Genomic DNA, 16,492 nt, shown 5'->3' with positions numbered 1-16,492 from the left:
CACTGTTGAACCTAAGTATCTAAAGTCTCTCACCTTCCTGATGACATTTCCTTCCAGCTCCAGATCTGTCTCCTGGCCGCTGCCCACTGCGCAACACATATACTCTGTCTTACTTCTGCTCAGTCTCATACCTCTCTCTTCCAGTACTTTTCTTCATCTTTCCAGTTTAATTTCCACTTCTCTTGAATCTACACACAGCAAGATGTCATCTGCATACAACATTGTCCAAGGTGCATCTTCTCTCACCTCCTCTGTTACCACCTCCATCACAATATTAAACAGAAACGGACTTAATGCTGACCCTTGATGCAAGCCAACTGTTACTTGAAAACTTTCTGTCTGTCCCAAACAGGTCCGAACACTTGTCTTCACATTTCTGTACATTTCCCGCACCAACCTGACATATTTCTCCGACACCTTCTTCTCCCTCAGACACCTCCAGACTTCTTGCCTTGGCACTCTATCGTATGCTTTCTCCAGATCAATAAATACCAGATGTAGCTCCCTTTGTTTCTCTCGATATTTTTCCATCATCTGTCGTAACCCAAAGATAGCATCTGTTGTTGATCTGCCAGGCATGAAGCCAAATTGTTCCTTTGCAATCTCCACCTCCTCCCTCAATCTACCATCAAGAACCCTTTCTAGGATCTTCATTGTGTGGGACATCAACTTTATTCCTTTGTAATTTTTACAGTCTTGTGCATCCCCTTTACCCTTGTAGATGGGAACAAGAGTACTCTCCCACCATTCCTCGGGTATATTGTCCTGTTGGCAAACTTTCATGAACAGGTCCCACAGCAGGTCAATTCCCTCTTCCCCCAGTGCCTTCCATGCCTCCACTGGAATTCTGTCGGGGCCCACCGCTTTTCCATTCCTCATCCTCTTCATGGCCTCCGTCACTTCCATTCTACTGATGTTCTGCACCATCCCGTCAGAAGGCTGCCCATCTTCTCTGTGAGTCCTTGCATTTTCCTCATTCAAAAGTCCCTCAAAGTATATTTTCCATCTGTTTCTTATGTCCACATCCCTCCATAATACTCTTCCTTCAGCATCTTTGATCTGCCTCACATGTAAGATGTCCTTAGCTGCTTTATTTCTACATTTCGCTAGTTGGTAAATTTTTCTCTGTCCTTCCTTTGTTTCTAATTGATCATACAGATCTTGATATGCCATGGCCTCTAGTTCTCTATTTGTCATATATTGAAAAATTTCTTTTGCATCTGTTTTATAAAAAACCCCTTTAATATTTTAAAAGTTTCTGTCATGCCTCCTCTTTTCCACCTATGAACTAAACTTCTTTGTAATCCACACACTTTCAACTTATCATGATAGGGAGCATTCTACAGACCTGTTACTAGCTTCGTCACTTGTCTCTGAATCTTCTCTGCCACTTCCTGGTACCTAAAAAATCCAGGTTACCAAATCTGTGCACAGTAGTCAAAATGCAGCCGAATCATAACTTTATGATTCAGCCACTTCTTTGCGGCTGCAAAGAAGGATAATTACCTTCCCTATCTTTACTTGTTAGTGTGTTTTTTCATCATCTAAGTAATCTTTTGAGTTATTTTATCAACTTTTGTAATATGCCCTCTGAACTTCAACTTTGTCCACCATTATCCCCAATTCCTAGCCTCATCAATTTCTTGCAATCCAGTACCATCAATAGGATACACCATGTGCAACCTTTTCAACCCGAAGTGCATAACTTACATTTTGCAACATTAAACTGACGATCGTTATTCTTTGCTTACAATGTCAATTTATTTAAATCAACCTGCAGGATATCTGCGCCACCTTTATCACCTATCGCTGTCCCCAGTTTTGCATCATCAGCAAACAACTGAATATTCTCCTCCCCCAAATATAGTCCACATCCCAAAGACCAATTACAAACTTAGTCAGTCTTCTCTGGACCCTTTCAAATACATTCTTATCACCATGGAAACAAGTGAACTAAATCTGTGCACAATAATCCATATGAGGCCTGATTAAAGTCCTCTGCATCATCACTGGAATCTCATGTGATGTCTTCATAACGTGTATGATGTGACCTCTGAACTTCAGATCCTTATCCACCACCATGCCGTCTCTTATCTCCTCAATTTCTTGTGAAATTTCCCCACCAAGTATATTTTGCATCCTGTTGCCTACCAAATCTTAAAAGCTTATACTTTACAACATTGAATTGACAGCTCTATACTGTTGCCCACTTGTATAATCTATTCAAGTCATCCTGTAAGGCCTAAAAGTACACATCTGCTTGGTTCCTCATCACTTCCCAGTTTTGCATAATCTGCAAACAGTTGTATATGACCAGATAAATATATCCCAGTATCATTAATATACAAATTAAATAATATTGGTCCTAAAACTGATCCCTGCAGCATACCACTGGTGACTTTCTTCTTTCAAGATAGTGCCCTTTATACGCAACGCTGATACCTATCTGATAGCCTTTCTATCATCCAGTATCATCTGCTTCAGTTTAGTGAACAACTTGTATAATAAATTTAGTTTAATCCTTTATCCAAGTGTGAGCAAACAAAGTTTGCGCCTGAAAGTATCTTCAGGACTGGGTTAAGGTGGTACACACCAGGGCAACTCGTTGCAAAGGTGGAGCAAGCTACCAACACTCCTACTTGCAACGAGTTGCCCTGGTGTGTACCACCTTAACCCAGTCCTGAAGATACTTTCAGGCGCAAACTTTGTTTGCTCACACTTGGATAAAGTATTAAACTAAATTTATTATACTCTAACCAAGTGGAAAATAAACTTTCAACATGAACAACTTGTGTGGCCATCAATCAAAAGCCTTTGCAAAATCTGATCAATGAAACTTTTCTTATGTCTTGAATTTTCACTCCATGTGAATTTGTGTATATTTTTATGTTGGAGCAAGGTATTAGTAATGAGCCATATCCTGGACAAAAATGCAGTAGTAGGTACTTATTATTATTAGCTTTGCCCTTTTCTCCAAATTTTCCTAAAATATTTCTAATGTCTGGTATTAATTTCTTATTCTACAGTTAGTATCCTAAGCAAGAACCAGGTTTTCCTTTTCTTTATATAAGCTGCTTTCTCTAATGACTTGAAAAATTCGTTTACTTCTTCCTTTTGTAGAACCTTTGCTGGACTATAGGTACAAGACGTCTCATTGTCAAATTTCCTATTTTCAAGTTGCCCACATCACTTTACATGAGATTGCCTGCCATTCATAATGATTTTATTTGTGTTTACTGTTGAATACTTTAGCTACTCCTTTGTTTTTTCTGATCACTCTTATCTTATATAGCATGTTATAATTATTATTTAGGAGAATCTCAACCAATTTTTAATTCTTTCTTTTGTAATTTGAATTACGTCAATGTATTACTACTCTAATTCTTTTGCCAGTTCCACTTCTCCTCCAGTAATACTTCTTACACTGATGGTGTCTATCTTGAATTCTGATTGCTTTCTCCTCTTATTCTCTTGTTTGCTGATTAAATGTTTGGTAGCGTCTGCAGTCTACAAATTCTCAATCTGTCTTCATAATCAGTATTCCCAATCCTGATATCATTTTTAACACTCTCCTTTGCACTCTCTCTCCACTGTATCAGAATCACAACAGAAACCAGGAGACCAGACCTGCACACAATAGTCCATTTGAGGTCTTATCAAGGCCTTGTAAAGAGGCAAAAATGACATCCTTATCTTTATAGATGAAAGTTCTTTTCAGCATTGCAATTGTCTTTTGAGTTGTATTTGCAATCTTTGCTACATGGCCCCCGAACTTCAACTTGCTATCTACTAACACTCCAAAATCCCTATCTTGATCAGTTTCTTCTGGCATAATCCCACATCATTCTGCAAGAACTAATTCAAATGAATTAGTCCTTGCAGAATGATTACCCTGCCTATCTTTGCATCATTAGCAAGTAGCTGTGTGCCACTTGTCAAATCCTTCCCGATATCATTAATGTACAGATTGAATAACAGTGGACTAAGGATCCTTGTGGTACGCCAGTAGTTATCTTGCAGACTCGCATCTCCCGTATACCACTTTTTGATATCTGTCAGCCAGCCATCCTCTTTTCCATGCTAATATTTTATAATTCAAACTCATATTCGCCAATTTATGCAGCAGTTGGTAACATGATTATAGAATGTGTGTGCAAGTTGCTAAAACATGCCTTCCCCTAGTAAACCCATGCTGTTCATTGCAAATTTGTTGAAGTTCATCCGAAGAGCCATTCCAAACAGCAAAAATGTCATCGACATATCTGAACCAATGAGTAGGTCTGGGAGAAATGTTGTCAAAGATACGTTGTTCAAGATGTTCCAGAAAGAAATTGGAGATAGCAGGAGAAAGAGGATTGCCAATTGCTGTTCCTTCAATTTGTTGATACAACTTATTTTTAAAGGAAAAATAACTAGAATGTATTACAAAATCAAATACGTTTACAATGTCTGAAGGAAAATTCCTGTTGTAGTAATTCAATGCTTTCAGAAAGAGGCACATTTGTAAATAAAGAAACAATTTTTGCTGTATGGCTCTTCGGATGAACTTCAACAATTTCTCACTAAGTTAAATGCACTTCATCCTAGGATCAAGTTTACCCTAGAAGTAGAATCAAATAAGCAGTTAGTCTTTTTAGATCTTCTAATTCTTTGCCAACCAGATGGTAACCTACATTTCTCAGTTTATAGAAAGAAGACTCATACAGCCATTATATCCATGCGGGATCTCATCACCATCCCAGTCAAAAGGCAGGAACTATTAAAACACTGGTTCATTGGGCCCACTCCTTTTGTTCTTCAGACAATCTTTTACAGAAAGAACTACAATACATAACTTCCTTTCTATCTAATGGTTATAAGAATTGCTTCATTAAAAGAACTTTGAGTAGTTTTAATATGTCTTACTCTTCAAACACAAGAAATAACGTGCATTCCTATCCCTTATGTACAAGGCATCAGTGAACGTATAGCAAAAGTTTTAAAACCACTGAATATTTTTGTTGCCTTTCGACCGTTTAGAAAAATCTCCACCTTTCTCACTTCTCCTAAGGACAAGCTTCCGCATCTTAATCATCCAGGTGTCTACCAGATTCCATGCTCTTGTGGATTATCTTATTTCGGACAAACGGGAAGATCTGCCTATATTCGGCTAGAAGAACACCAATCTTATATTGAATACTTTAAACCTGAAAAGTCTGGACTTGCAGAACATGCCACCTTCACTAGACATAGAGTTCATTGGAGAAAGACAAGAGTTCTTCACAAAAGTCAGTTCCTCATGGAACACCTTTATAAAGAAACATGTGAAACTCTACTTCATTCTCCTAACTTAAACAGATCCGACGGCTTATGTCTATCCCCTTTATGGGAGATAGTACTTCACAAATCAGCTAATCTTTCCTAACTTTTTATTGTATTGATTTTTTTTTTTTTTTAGGAAATTTATTGACCTTTTTAGTTATCTTACACCACCTACTTAGGTGGCGCTTTTTGGAATTGTCAGTTATTGTTTAATTTGAGCTTAATATATACTGAAGATGCCTGTGACACACAGGTGAAAATTATACTATTAAATAATCTTTGTACGTGAGTTTTTTCTGTTATTAATTTTGTATCGATCCCTATACAATGACATGTATAGATGAGGAGGTAGTGATGCCACTGTATAAAGCACTGGTCAGACCACACTCGGACCATTGTGCTTTGATTTGGTCACATGGATTTCATTGTGATGTGGAAACATTTAAGAGGGTGTGAAGATGAGTGACTGAGACAATATTAGGACTCTGGAATGTTGGCTATTGGGAGAGGTGGAAGAAATGTGGATTATGGAGTTTGATGGGTAGGAGAAAAAGGGGTGATACAATAGAGATGTTTCAGTTAGTGAGGGGATTTTATTGGATTAATCCTGAAGGTGTTATAAAAAAGAGTAGTAGGCAAGTGGGCATCTCTGGAAGTTATGTAAGAGTGTGGTGAAAAAGGGTATGAAGAGTAGATTTTTTTACATAGAGAATCATAAGTGAATGGAATGCATTAGTGGAATATGTCATTAATGTAGGAAGTGTTAAGTATGATAACTTTGTTGTCAGTTGAATGAACATCCCATGATAAGTCTGCTGACTTCATGGCAGGTGTAATAGTAATAACTTTTTTCTATTATTATTATTATTATTAGACTATTTTCATAGGAGTGCTATTACATAACGTCTTTATCTTTTATTTTTAATTTTCTTATATAATGTTGTGGACTGGTTCATCTGTATTAGAGCATGGGGTTCCTTTCACAGACATACTATTTTCATTTTCTAATAATAAAAAATATCTGTGGTTCTGGTGAGATAATTCCAAAATTTTTATTTAAAATGTAGAGTTAGTCTTAAAGATTAACATCTAATGTGTTTTGTTATTTTTGCAATTTTTCTGAAAAATATTATTTTAGTCTGAAATTTTTCTCTCAGATTTTTCTGCAAAATTTACAGTGGCCTTTTGTAGTCACCAGGAACTCACAACCATTTACTAAGCATTCCCATTTGCAACCACTCCCTCCTAAATTTTTGCTTGTAACCTTTATTTTTCTCTTTGCTCATTTTTGAAGAAGTAGAAATGAGCATTTTTACTAACCATTCCCATTTGCAACCACTCCCTCCGAAATTTTTGCTTGTAAGCTTTATTTTTCTCTTTGCTCATTTTTGAAGAAGGGTATGCAACTCTTTACTGCTATGATCAGTCTTTGAAAACTTCCCACTCGCAATCGTAACTACCAACTAGAACACTGTGCAAAGACTAACTTGTAGTGACTGACGTCATTGTGCGTTTGAAACATGTATGATGCTCGCATGAAACGTACAATACAATTCTTTATCAAATGCAAACATCTGGGAAACGTTTAAAACAATTTCTTTAACAGTAATTTATAAAAACAACTAAAAAGAGCTGAAACTAGTTCTGAAGGAGCTAGGTGCTAGATTAAAATTTTTGGAGCAAAGGAAGAAAAAAAGGAGCTAGATCTAGCTCCAAAAGAGCTAAATTGGCAACACTGCCACAGGCTTCATTGAAATTATTTTTTATTTAATTGCGTTTTAATGTTAAGTAGTTATTTTTTCAAAATGGCTGGCGGGCCACAGTAAAGAGCTCCGCAGACCATGTGTTGAAGCCCCTCTTCCTTAAGGTAAGATCCTGACTAAATTTTAAATAGGTTTCTTGCATACAAAAACAGACTGGTTTGTGTTTCTGCAGAATTATCTGGATATTAATATTTTAGCTTAATCCTGAACAACTTCATCATAAGAAAGAATTTTCCTATTCTTTTGGCTCTGTAGACCTCAGATTTCTGAAAGGTCGAGGGCTTCCCTTTGTCAGGGTTATATTTATCAATTGATTTTGGGAAGTACAGATGGCCAATGTCCATCTTTTCCTCAAGAAAGATGTGTAATTCATCATCTGTGTATACTACCTTGTAGCTCCAAACCTTTTGTACACAGATGATGAATTACATATATATATATATCGGTGAGGGCTAGGATGTTTGCTATTAAAGTCAGCATGATTTGTCTTTTATCAATTTACTTCGGTATTACAAGCTTCAGATGCATTAGACACTTCAACTGCTTATGTAGTTGCCATGTCCAGATTTCGCAAAGATGTTTTAACAATATTGATATTGATTTCAAGTGGAGATTGGATTGATGGATATCAGTAGGCTGTACGTGAGGAGATAGCATTTTAGAAAAGGAAGAGATTAGTGGTGTTCTAATTCTTTTTAAGAGCACCACTTTCTCTAATAGTGGTGTTCCTCAAGTATTCTTTTGGATCTTTTGTTGTTTAACTTGTATGTTACTAATGTTGAGGAAAGTTTTTAGTTATTCATGATGATACAAAGTTGGGGAGAGCTATGAAGAGCGATGATGTTGTGGCTCTCCAGGAGGATTTGAGTAAGCTGTCTGTGATGATGAAAATTAGTAAGCCATCAGTTCATCATTGCTAAGGTTTTACCACAGGAATGAATTGAGTATTGTTCATTATAGAGAATATTTATAGAGTTAGAGGAGATGAGAGATTTGGCGTATGGCAGAGGAAGAGAGAGAGAAAGAGTCTGTTTGAGGAAGGTATATAAAGAGTGAATGAATAAGGAGCAGGTATAAAGTGAACTACTGCTTTTTGGAATTTTTAACATGGTTTGATTGCTGTATAAAGTTTTTGAGAGCGTTGCTTCTTGTTAATAGCATTTTAAATGACTTTGAGGTTTAATTATATACAGGAAAACCTCACTTAACATGAATCAAATATGCACGATTAAGTGAAATTATGCTATTTTCCGCTTTAAACGAGTGATTAATTAATCAGTTAACGCGAATTTTTTACGTTATATGAAATTTCATTGGTTTTAATAATTCAGCTAATACATTATTGAAGAAATCAGCACAATTGGAAAAGAACTTGGATTTAATGAATTGGATAATGAAGATGTGAGAAACTTGCTCGATTCCCATTCAGAACAGTTAAGCGAGAATGATCTTCAAAAGATCATTCTCACTTACATGCATATGAAAAAGAAGATAAGGAGTGCTGACAAGAAGAGAATGTTATGACTAAGAAGCTAACTGCAAAAGAACTTGAGCTAGTTTTGAATCACATTGAGCATGCTAAGGAAATTTTATTTTATGCTGATCCTGATATGGAATAAATCTCTGAAGTCCACCAAAATCTTGATAAAGCGATTGCCGGGTATCGCAAATTTCATGACAAAATGAAAATATCGAGCACTATTCAAACATCTTTACTTAATTTTTTTTTGTAAAAAAAAGTAACTTAATCAAATGTTCAGACATTAAATAAAAATTTAAACAATTGGTTTTTATTAACTTTGATGATTTTATCCTCTGATATAGCTTATAATTTTTTTTTTTCAAATTTACTCTAACTGATGGATGAATTATAATTATTCCTATTATTTATTGTATTCACTTAATGCGATTTCACTTGGCTTCCATTAATTGATGGATTAATTGATCATGTTAAGCGAGGTTTTCCTGTATTTAAATGAACTATTCATTAATGAAATCTGAAATAAAAAAACCCAGAAATGCAGACCTTTTAGAAATATTGTCATTTTACTAATGATAGATATAATTTTATTTTTTAAAGATATATTTCTGCAGAATGTATCAGAACAAACAAAAACCAGAGAGGTTGAACTTTCTTGCAATAAACTTGGAAGTTACTGCATGCAGTTACTGCTAGAGATGTGTGGAGATTCTCAAATAGTAATCAGATTCATGAAAGCTTTTTATGAAGTTCCTGAGACTGTTTGTACAAATAGATTCGCAACTCATATCACTGAAACATTATTGCGGCTTGGATTGAAATTTTTACAGGTATGTAAATTTATCATAAGTTACTGTATTTCTGGCTACACATTTCATACTTCATTCTATAAACAAGTCATCTCTAACTAGCCAAATGTTATTTCAATCACTTATTGATAGATGAGGTGATCATTTGTTTTCAAAATAAGTATAGTATGTCCCAGCCTGATTTTTCCATCGTCTAGAATATATTGGCCATTACATGTAAGTAATGCCTTATGCTGACTTCTTAATATGTGGCATATCTGGCAATGTAATCATTTGTTGTTATTATTATTGCGTGACTCCTCTAAAGACTCATTGTGGGAGGGCATGCTCTACTCCGTTCTGCTGCACGCTTGAACACACGTATCTCACGATCTCCCTGCTACTTACCGTATTTGCCGGCGTATAAGACGCACTTTTTTTCTTTGAAAATAGGTCTGAAAAACAGGGTGCGTCTTATACCCCGATACTCAGTTTTTTTATTACTTTCATTTCAGGAAATTTTATGTATTCCAATTTACCTGATTTTTTTCTTGCTTCCTTGCGGTATGTGAGAGCATTTCAATTACGTTAGTTATGTATTCCAATTACTGGAATACATTCTAGGTATTCCAGTTATGGATAGATAACATTTGGTCTAGGCTCTCTGGCGGACTGTTGAAGAGGCCTGCCCTGCTAGTATGGGATCAGTTTCGCTCTCACAAAACAGAAGATGTTAAAAATAAGCTCAAAATTGAAAACTCAGCTGTAATTCCAGGAGGTCTAACTAGTCAGCTTAAACCTTTAGATGTCTGTATTAATAAACCATTTAAGGGATTTCAGAATCAGAGTCCTCATACAATTTGTTGTATGGGGACTCGGATTCCGATTTAGAAGAGGTTTCAAGTGTCTCTTCATTTAGCTCTGGAGATGAATTTCTGGGTTTTGACTAAGAAGATTAAAAGGTGGGTACTCTTTCCCAGTTAGATTAGGTATTTGTTGAAAGTAGACCTGCTTATTACTTTATATTTAAAATACTGTAAATTCATTATAATATTCAGTGATAAAGTTTTTTTTCCTAAAAAATGTGTACAAAAAAGGGGGTGCGTCTTATACGCCAGCAAATACGGTAATTCTCCCACTACACACAACTACCACCAATGCCATTTACTGCCCATTACTACTAGCAACAGTATTTTTTGTCTGTAAATTTCTTGTGTTTTGATGGCTGATTTGCCTGTATGTGGAATGTAAAACCTGAATTTCTGGGAGAAAAAAAATCATGCTACTTCCATATGAGATCAGGTACCATCATTTGAAAAAGCTCATATAATGATGCCTCTCATCATGATGAGAATCAAACTCGAGCCTTTTCCAGTTGAAGGGTGCAGTGTACTGTTGTTCTTTCAATTGCACTACAGAGGTACTTTATACTGTAATATTTATACTCTTTGTTAAATTCTGATATATGATTTCATAGCAACTTAGTGTAGCATCTGTGCATTCATTATAGATAGTTGGTGTTATCCTCCTGATCAAGGGTCAATAAATTATGCAAAATCTTACTTGCTCAAGACCCTCCCCCCCATATTTTTAATCATCTATTCCAGTAATATATGTTTTAATGATTTTATGTACCAGAAAATGGGAGTTCCACAGTAGTGCTGTATCACTGTTTGGAGAATATATCCTTTCTATGGGAATCATTCCAAATAGGAGAAGTCAATAAATAAAAGGAAGAAGAGTAAACACTTTTTTTTGGGGGGGGGGAGTGTGATTTTGACATTAGTAGAATGTAATATAATGGTTCTTTATATTACATATTTGCTTTGTGTTTTCTTAAAGTTAAAAAAAAATCTTGTTTAGAAAGTTGCTTACTAAGTTAAAAAAAAATATCTATTTTGTCTAGTCTGCAGCTATTTGCTACCTGGAAAAATTTACTCTCCACAGTCGAGTGTATTTGTCATGACCTGTTCATGATGTAGTACAGACAGACTCTTCTAATCTGCATATTAAGCAGTAACACTTGTTTTGTGGTATGTGTAACAGTTACTTGCTGTCTCAATAAACATGTTTATTATGTTTTATTAAAGTAGTTGAATACTTAAGCGTAAGAGTAAGTCACTTCAATATTAATTTTGAAAAAAAAAATTATTAATGAGTTTTTTATTTTAGAGTTTATTATATGAGTACAATGTATTCAGCAAATCATTGAAATGGAATTTAATTTCCATTTATACATTCCGTTAGTAATGACAAGACTGTAGTATGCTATACGTTGTGTAATTCAACGTTTTCAATAGCCAATGGTGGAAGAATTCCAGTAAGAGGTCACTTGCAAGCATAGAAACATAAGACTGCATTGGCTGCTTTTTCTCAGTCAGAAAGTATTATGAACTATTATATTGTAAATTTGAACTTCGAAAGCCAAATGTGATTTGGCCATTCATGAAGGCACTTAGTTTCTACCCAGTTCAACACAACTACAGTTCTTGCTGTAATAAATTGCCTGATATATATATATCTGCAGAAGAAATTTGCATCCAAAAATTTTTGTGTGCAAATGAAAGCCGTGAAAGTGCAGATAAACTGTTACAAATATTTTTAACTCTTCTTCCCTTGAAGAACTTAAATTATCTCAAATCTGTCGATTTCGTGATGCATCTAATTATAAATGTATTAAGCAGTACTACCTGTTGTATTATTTTCAGCAGTACACTTAAAAAACTCCTGTAAATAAAGATCCCTACTTTTGTAAATCTCAGAAGAGACTGTTGACATATTCACAAATCATGAATTTTGTGTGGAATCACATGCACATTTGGATGGGCTGGTCCATGCTTGCTCAAAAATGAGTAATTTATTGAACAAACTGGAAAATATGGCTGGAAATATACTATGAATTAATGTATTAAATTGTTTATTTAATTAGTTTATTTAAAAAAAAAAAGGAAATTAATGTTTCATGTGATAAGTTAATCATTTTCACTTTAACAGGCTCTCAGGCCTGTTGAAGACCTGAGTGACTTAAAATGTCATGTTTGGTCTATACTAGAGGAAAGGGTTATATAACCCTGTGCCCATCCATACTTAAAATCATCTGTGAAATGTTTACAACTTGTTGTAGGTAAGACTCATATAAAAAAAATTACTCTGAAAAAATTATTTAGTTAACATGATAAACACAGTTTCAAAATAAATAAGGTGAATAGTTGTAGGACTGTATTTTTCAGAAAGATCCATTTGAAATGGTGAAAATATTTTTGCATAAAGTTTTGCAAAGGGGGGGTTACTAGTAGACTAGTACTAGTAGGGGGTACTTTGGTCCTTAAGGACCAAAGCTGTGTAACTAGTAGACCTCCATGTAGCCTTTAAACAAATATACAGATCAATCAGCACTTCTAACTTAATGTTCAATCCTTGCCTTTTTTGTGATGTACCCCGTTACACTGTATCTGCCTTGATATTGAATAAAATCTTATTTGCTTAAACCAGAATAACATAATGGCAAAGCATGATAGACTTTTATACCATCTAGGGCGTGGTTAAACAAGACTCCCATTTTCATCTGGGAACCAGGGCAAAAAATGAAAAGCCAGCTACTGTAACAAATCCCAACTCAATATTAGCAGATTTTAAAATTGGCACCATCAACATAAGAAATATCAATGGAAAAGAAATGAAACTAGTAGAAGAAAATTGGTAAGTACCTGATCAACATCATAGGTATTATCAAAACAAAGAAATAAACAGGTGAGATTTTTTCCAAGCAACAAATGTAGTATGCTATATTCAAGCAGTTATGATCAGGGAAAACAAGGAGTAACTGTAATATTTTATATTAAATATGAGGATAATCTTTTTGAGTAGCATGCAGCATCAAGTGGTGATGTGGGTAAATATCAGAATGGGGAGTTGGTGAGACTTATTTGTGCCTGTTGTCCCACAGAAGATTAAATTAAGGAATAGGTGGATGAATTTTTCAAGGCATTAGAAGGAAACTGACACAAAGAAAAAGAAAACCTTATTCCTTGTTGGAGATCTAAACAGCAGAGTAGGAAATGATTACCAGACACAAAGAAATGTTTTGGGAAATTTGGGTTAAAAAAAACTAAAACCTAATAAGGGTAGGTTTGCTGTTGGATTATCTGTTGTACTTTTGTTCAGGATTAGTTATTATGAACACCATGTTCCACCATAAGTTCACATGCATAAATTTACATGAAGAGAAGATCCAAGAAATGTGAAAAGTCTTATCATTGACTGTGTTATTGTTGATAGTGATGTTTTCATGCTGGTTCGAGACACGAGAATATGCAGAGTATTTGAAATTGGAAATGATCACCATTTAGTTTGGATCAGGATGAAATTAAATATCTTTTGAAAAGAAAAAACATAAGAAAACTTTAAAATGAATCAAAGTTGACATCTTTTAGAGATGAACTGTAGACTCGAGTATAGCAATATTATTCAAGAAAAAAATGAAAGCATTTGAAAATAGGAACCAAACATTTGAGGTTCACTGATGGACAATGAAGAAAATATTGATTCAGGCAGAGAGGAATGCAGGGAAGTCTGCAAGGATAAAAAAAATCAGAACCCCATGGTTGATTGTGGAAGTTATATGCAGTCAAGGAAAGGAAGAAAGAGAATCAAAAGTTCTTGCAAGTAAGTCAGCTTGTGTTCTGAGAGAATACAGAGAACATTGAAAGAAAGCAAAGCATTGTGTAAAATTAACTAAACAGAAGTCATGAGAAGAGTTTGGTAAGAACATGAAACTTAATCATCAGAAAGGTGGTGAAATGTTCTGCAGGCTGTTGAAAAAACTTAGAAATGGAGGAGAGAGTACTCTAATCAGAGTACTCTAAAGGAATCAGATGATAAACGTGATATCAAATCTGAAGATAAAGATAATCTTGTAGTATGGAGTAATTACTTTGAAAGTCTGCTAAAATGAAATAGGCATAGATAGTATAGTGGTAGAAAATGTTCAAGATTAATGCAGTCTTATAGGAAAAGCCATCAAAATCTTGAATTGTGGATGGGCAGTTGCAGTAGATGGTATTTGATCAGAAACGTTCAAACATATAAGTATAAAAGTTACACTGCATAATTCAGACAGCATAGTCAGAAGGTTGAATTCCAGGTGATTCGAGTAGAGCTCTGTTATAGTACTCATCTTTCTAGTAGCAAGGCTTATACGTTGGTCAGACATAACTGGTAATTAGTTTATGGAATTTCACCAGTACAGCCGCTCTGGGCTGGCAGACCAGATACCCACCATAAAATTCGTTGGAAGAAAACAAAAATAATTCATCGCAGCAAGTTTAAATACGAAAGATTATTCAAAGAATCTTCAGCAGCTCTAAAAAACGTTCCTAACCTCAACAAATTTGGGTGCATGAAACTACCCCAAATTTGGGAGACTTACATTACGAGAACTTCAGCCCAACTGCCAAGACTACCAAATTAGCCTGCCAGAGGGCACCATTAGGACTTTAGGAACAATATTAGTTTCTTGCTTTCTTCCTCATTTGCTTTGTGTTAGTGCCTGCATGCACATACCATATCTTTATGTTCCTGAAGATGGCAATGTGACGTTGCCGAAATATAGAAGTTATTCATTAAAGTTACCTTTAATTAATATACTTTATATGCGTTGTTAATTCCTTAAACTAATTACCAGATAGTACTCATCTGTAAAAAGGGAAATGAAACTGAATGTGAAAATTACAGAGCAGCTTCCTTACTGAGTGTTTCTGATAAGATTTATGCAAGTATACTTCAGAAAAGGTTAAGATAAATTGTAGAACGAAAACTTGAACAAGCAATGTTCATGCCATACAGTGGTTGTTAGATTAAATTTTTCACTTTAAGACAAAATGTTGAGAAATCATGAATATAACAAGGATCTGTGTTTAAATTTTATCGAACTGAAAAAAGCATATGACAACGTGCCAAGAGAAAAGCTGTTCAAAACACTATAGTTATATGGGATGTTAATTTGAGTTGTAAGTCGGCATTTAGAATTGGAGGTACAGGAAGATGTTTTGATGTTAAATCAGAGGTGCGAGACAACAGTGCACATTATCTCCACTGTTATTCATCTATATGGATTACATTATGAACAAAAGTGGCATTAAACCTCATAACAAAATTGGAGATGCTCTTTACTTAATGCAGATGATGTTATACTCCTGAATAAATTCAATACAAGTCTGCAGGCTTTCATGACTAAAGAAAACAAATATAAAAACTGATGATATTGGAGTCTTGATAGATATATTAATTTGGAGGAAAATTGTTGATAGGAAATTAGTATGATTTTATAGTATGACAGGAATTTGATGATGGAAATTTTGCAGTGGCTGCACTGCATAAATTCTGAAAATATGGTCAAAGGTTGAAACCAATGCTATTGAAATAGAACTTTAACAATATAAGGTGGGGGGGGGGATAATGAGGAAAATAAAACTGAATATGAGTTGCTTAAAGGTCAATGCTAGATAAACTGGGAGGAGACATTCCCACCTTTAAGGAATGCAAAGAGAACCGACTGGGACTTCTGATGTAATATCCAGTCCCTGCCTTCATGTGCTGTTCCCTGTTAGTAGTTGGGTGGCATGCCTAATACGTGCCATTTCCACTCAATTGGAGTATCCAAAATCAATGGCTGGTGATGTGATCAGTAGATGGAGATGTTCTGGCATCGCTAGTGCAGGAAAACACCCAGGGCACCTGCCGAAAATGACTGACAGGAAGGGACAGGAGGGTGTTAAAATGGGTGGTACACGAAAACTGGCTACAATTGGCACAGACCATCCGTGATGAGTTCCAGAGCACCAAGAAAAGAACTCCAGTTACTGGGTTTCCACAAAAGAGCAGTGGCACACACAAGCCAAGGCTGCTTGGTGCAAAGAGCATGTGAATTGGACAGTTGACCAGTAGAAAATGGTACTCTGGAGCGATGAATCAAGGTTCACTTGTTTCCAGTCTGATGGCAGGGTGTGGGTGGGAGGCAGCTTGGTGAATACTTGTTACCCACAGTAAAGTTTGGTGGTGGTGGAGGAGTAATGGTGTGGGGTGCATTCAGCTGGTTTGGAGTGGGACCACTGGTTGTTGTCTGTAGTTCCATGAAGGCAACTTAGTACCTTGATATTCTG

At 35.5% G+C, this 16,492-nt stretch overlaps 1 protein-coding gene across 1 annotated transcript in view; it reads left to right on the top strand.

Moving 5' to 3' along the window:
• LOC150096623 (nucleolar protein 9) overlaps positions 1-16,492 on the top strand; it is a 212,533-nt gene that overhangs the window by 7,119 nt on the left and 188,922 nt on the right. The window contains exon 2 of the mRNA XM_090408340.1: positions 9,145-9,374. Coding sequence (XP_090264466.1) covers positions 9,145-9,374 — 230 coding nt within the window. The remainder of the gene's footprint in view (positions 1-9,144; positions 9,375-16,492) is intronic.

Source organism: Typopeltis vanoorti, chromosome 18, assembly GCF_054136105.1.
Source record: "Typopeltis vanoorti isolate ZY-2024b chromosome 18, IOZ_Tvanoo_1.0, whole genome shotgun sequence".
Classification (NCBI taxonomy): domain Eukaryota; kingdom Metazoa; phylum Arthropoda; class Arachnida; order Uropygi; family Thelyphonidae; genus Typopeltis; species Typopeltis vanoorti.
Note: the sequence above shows the minus strand (reverse complement) of the source record. Positions and strands in the feature narration are given on the sequence as shown.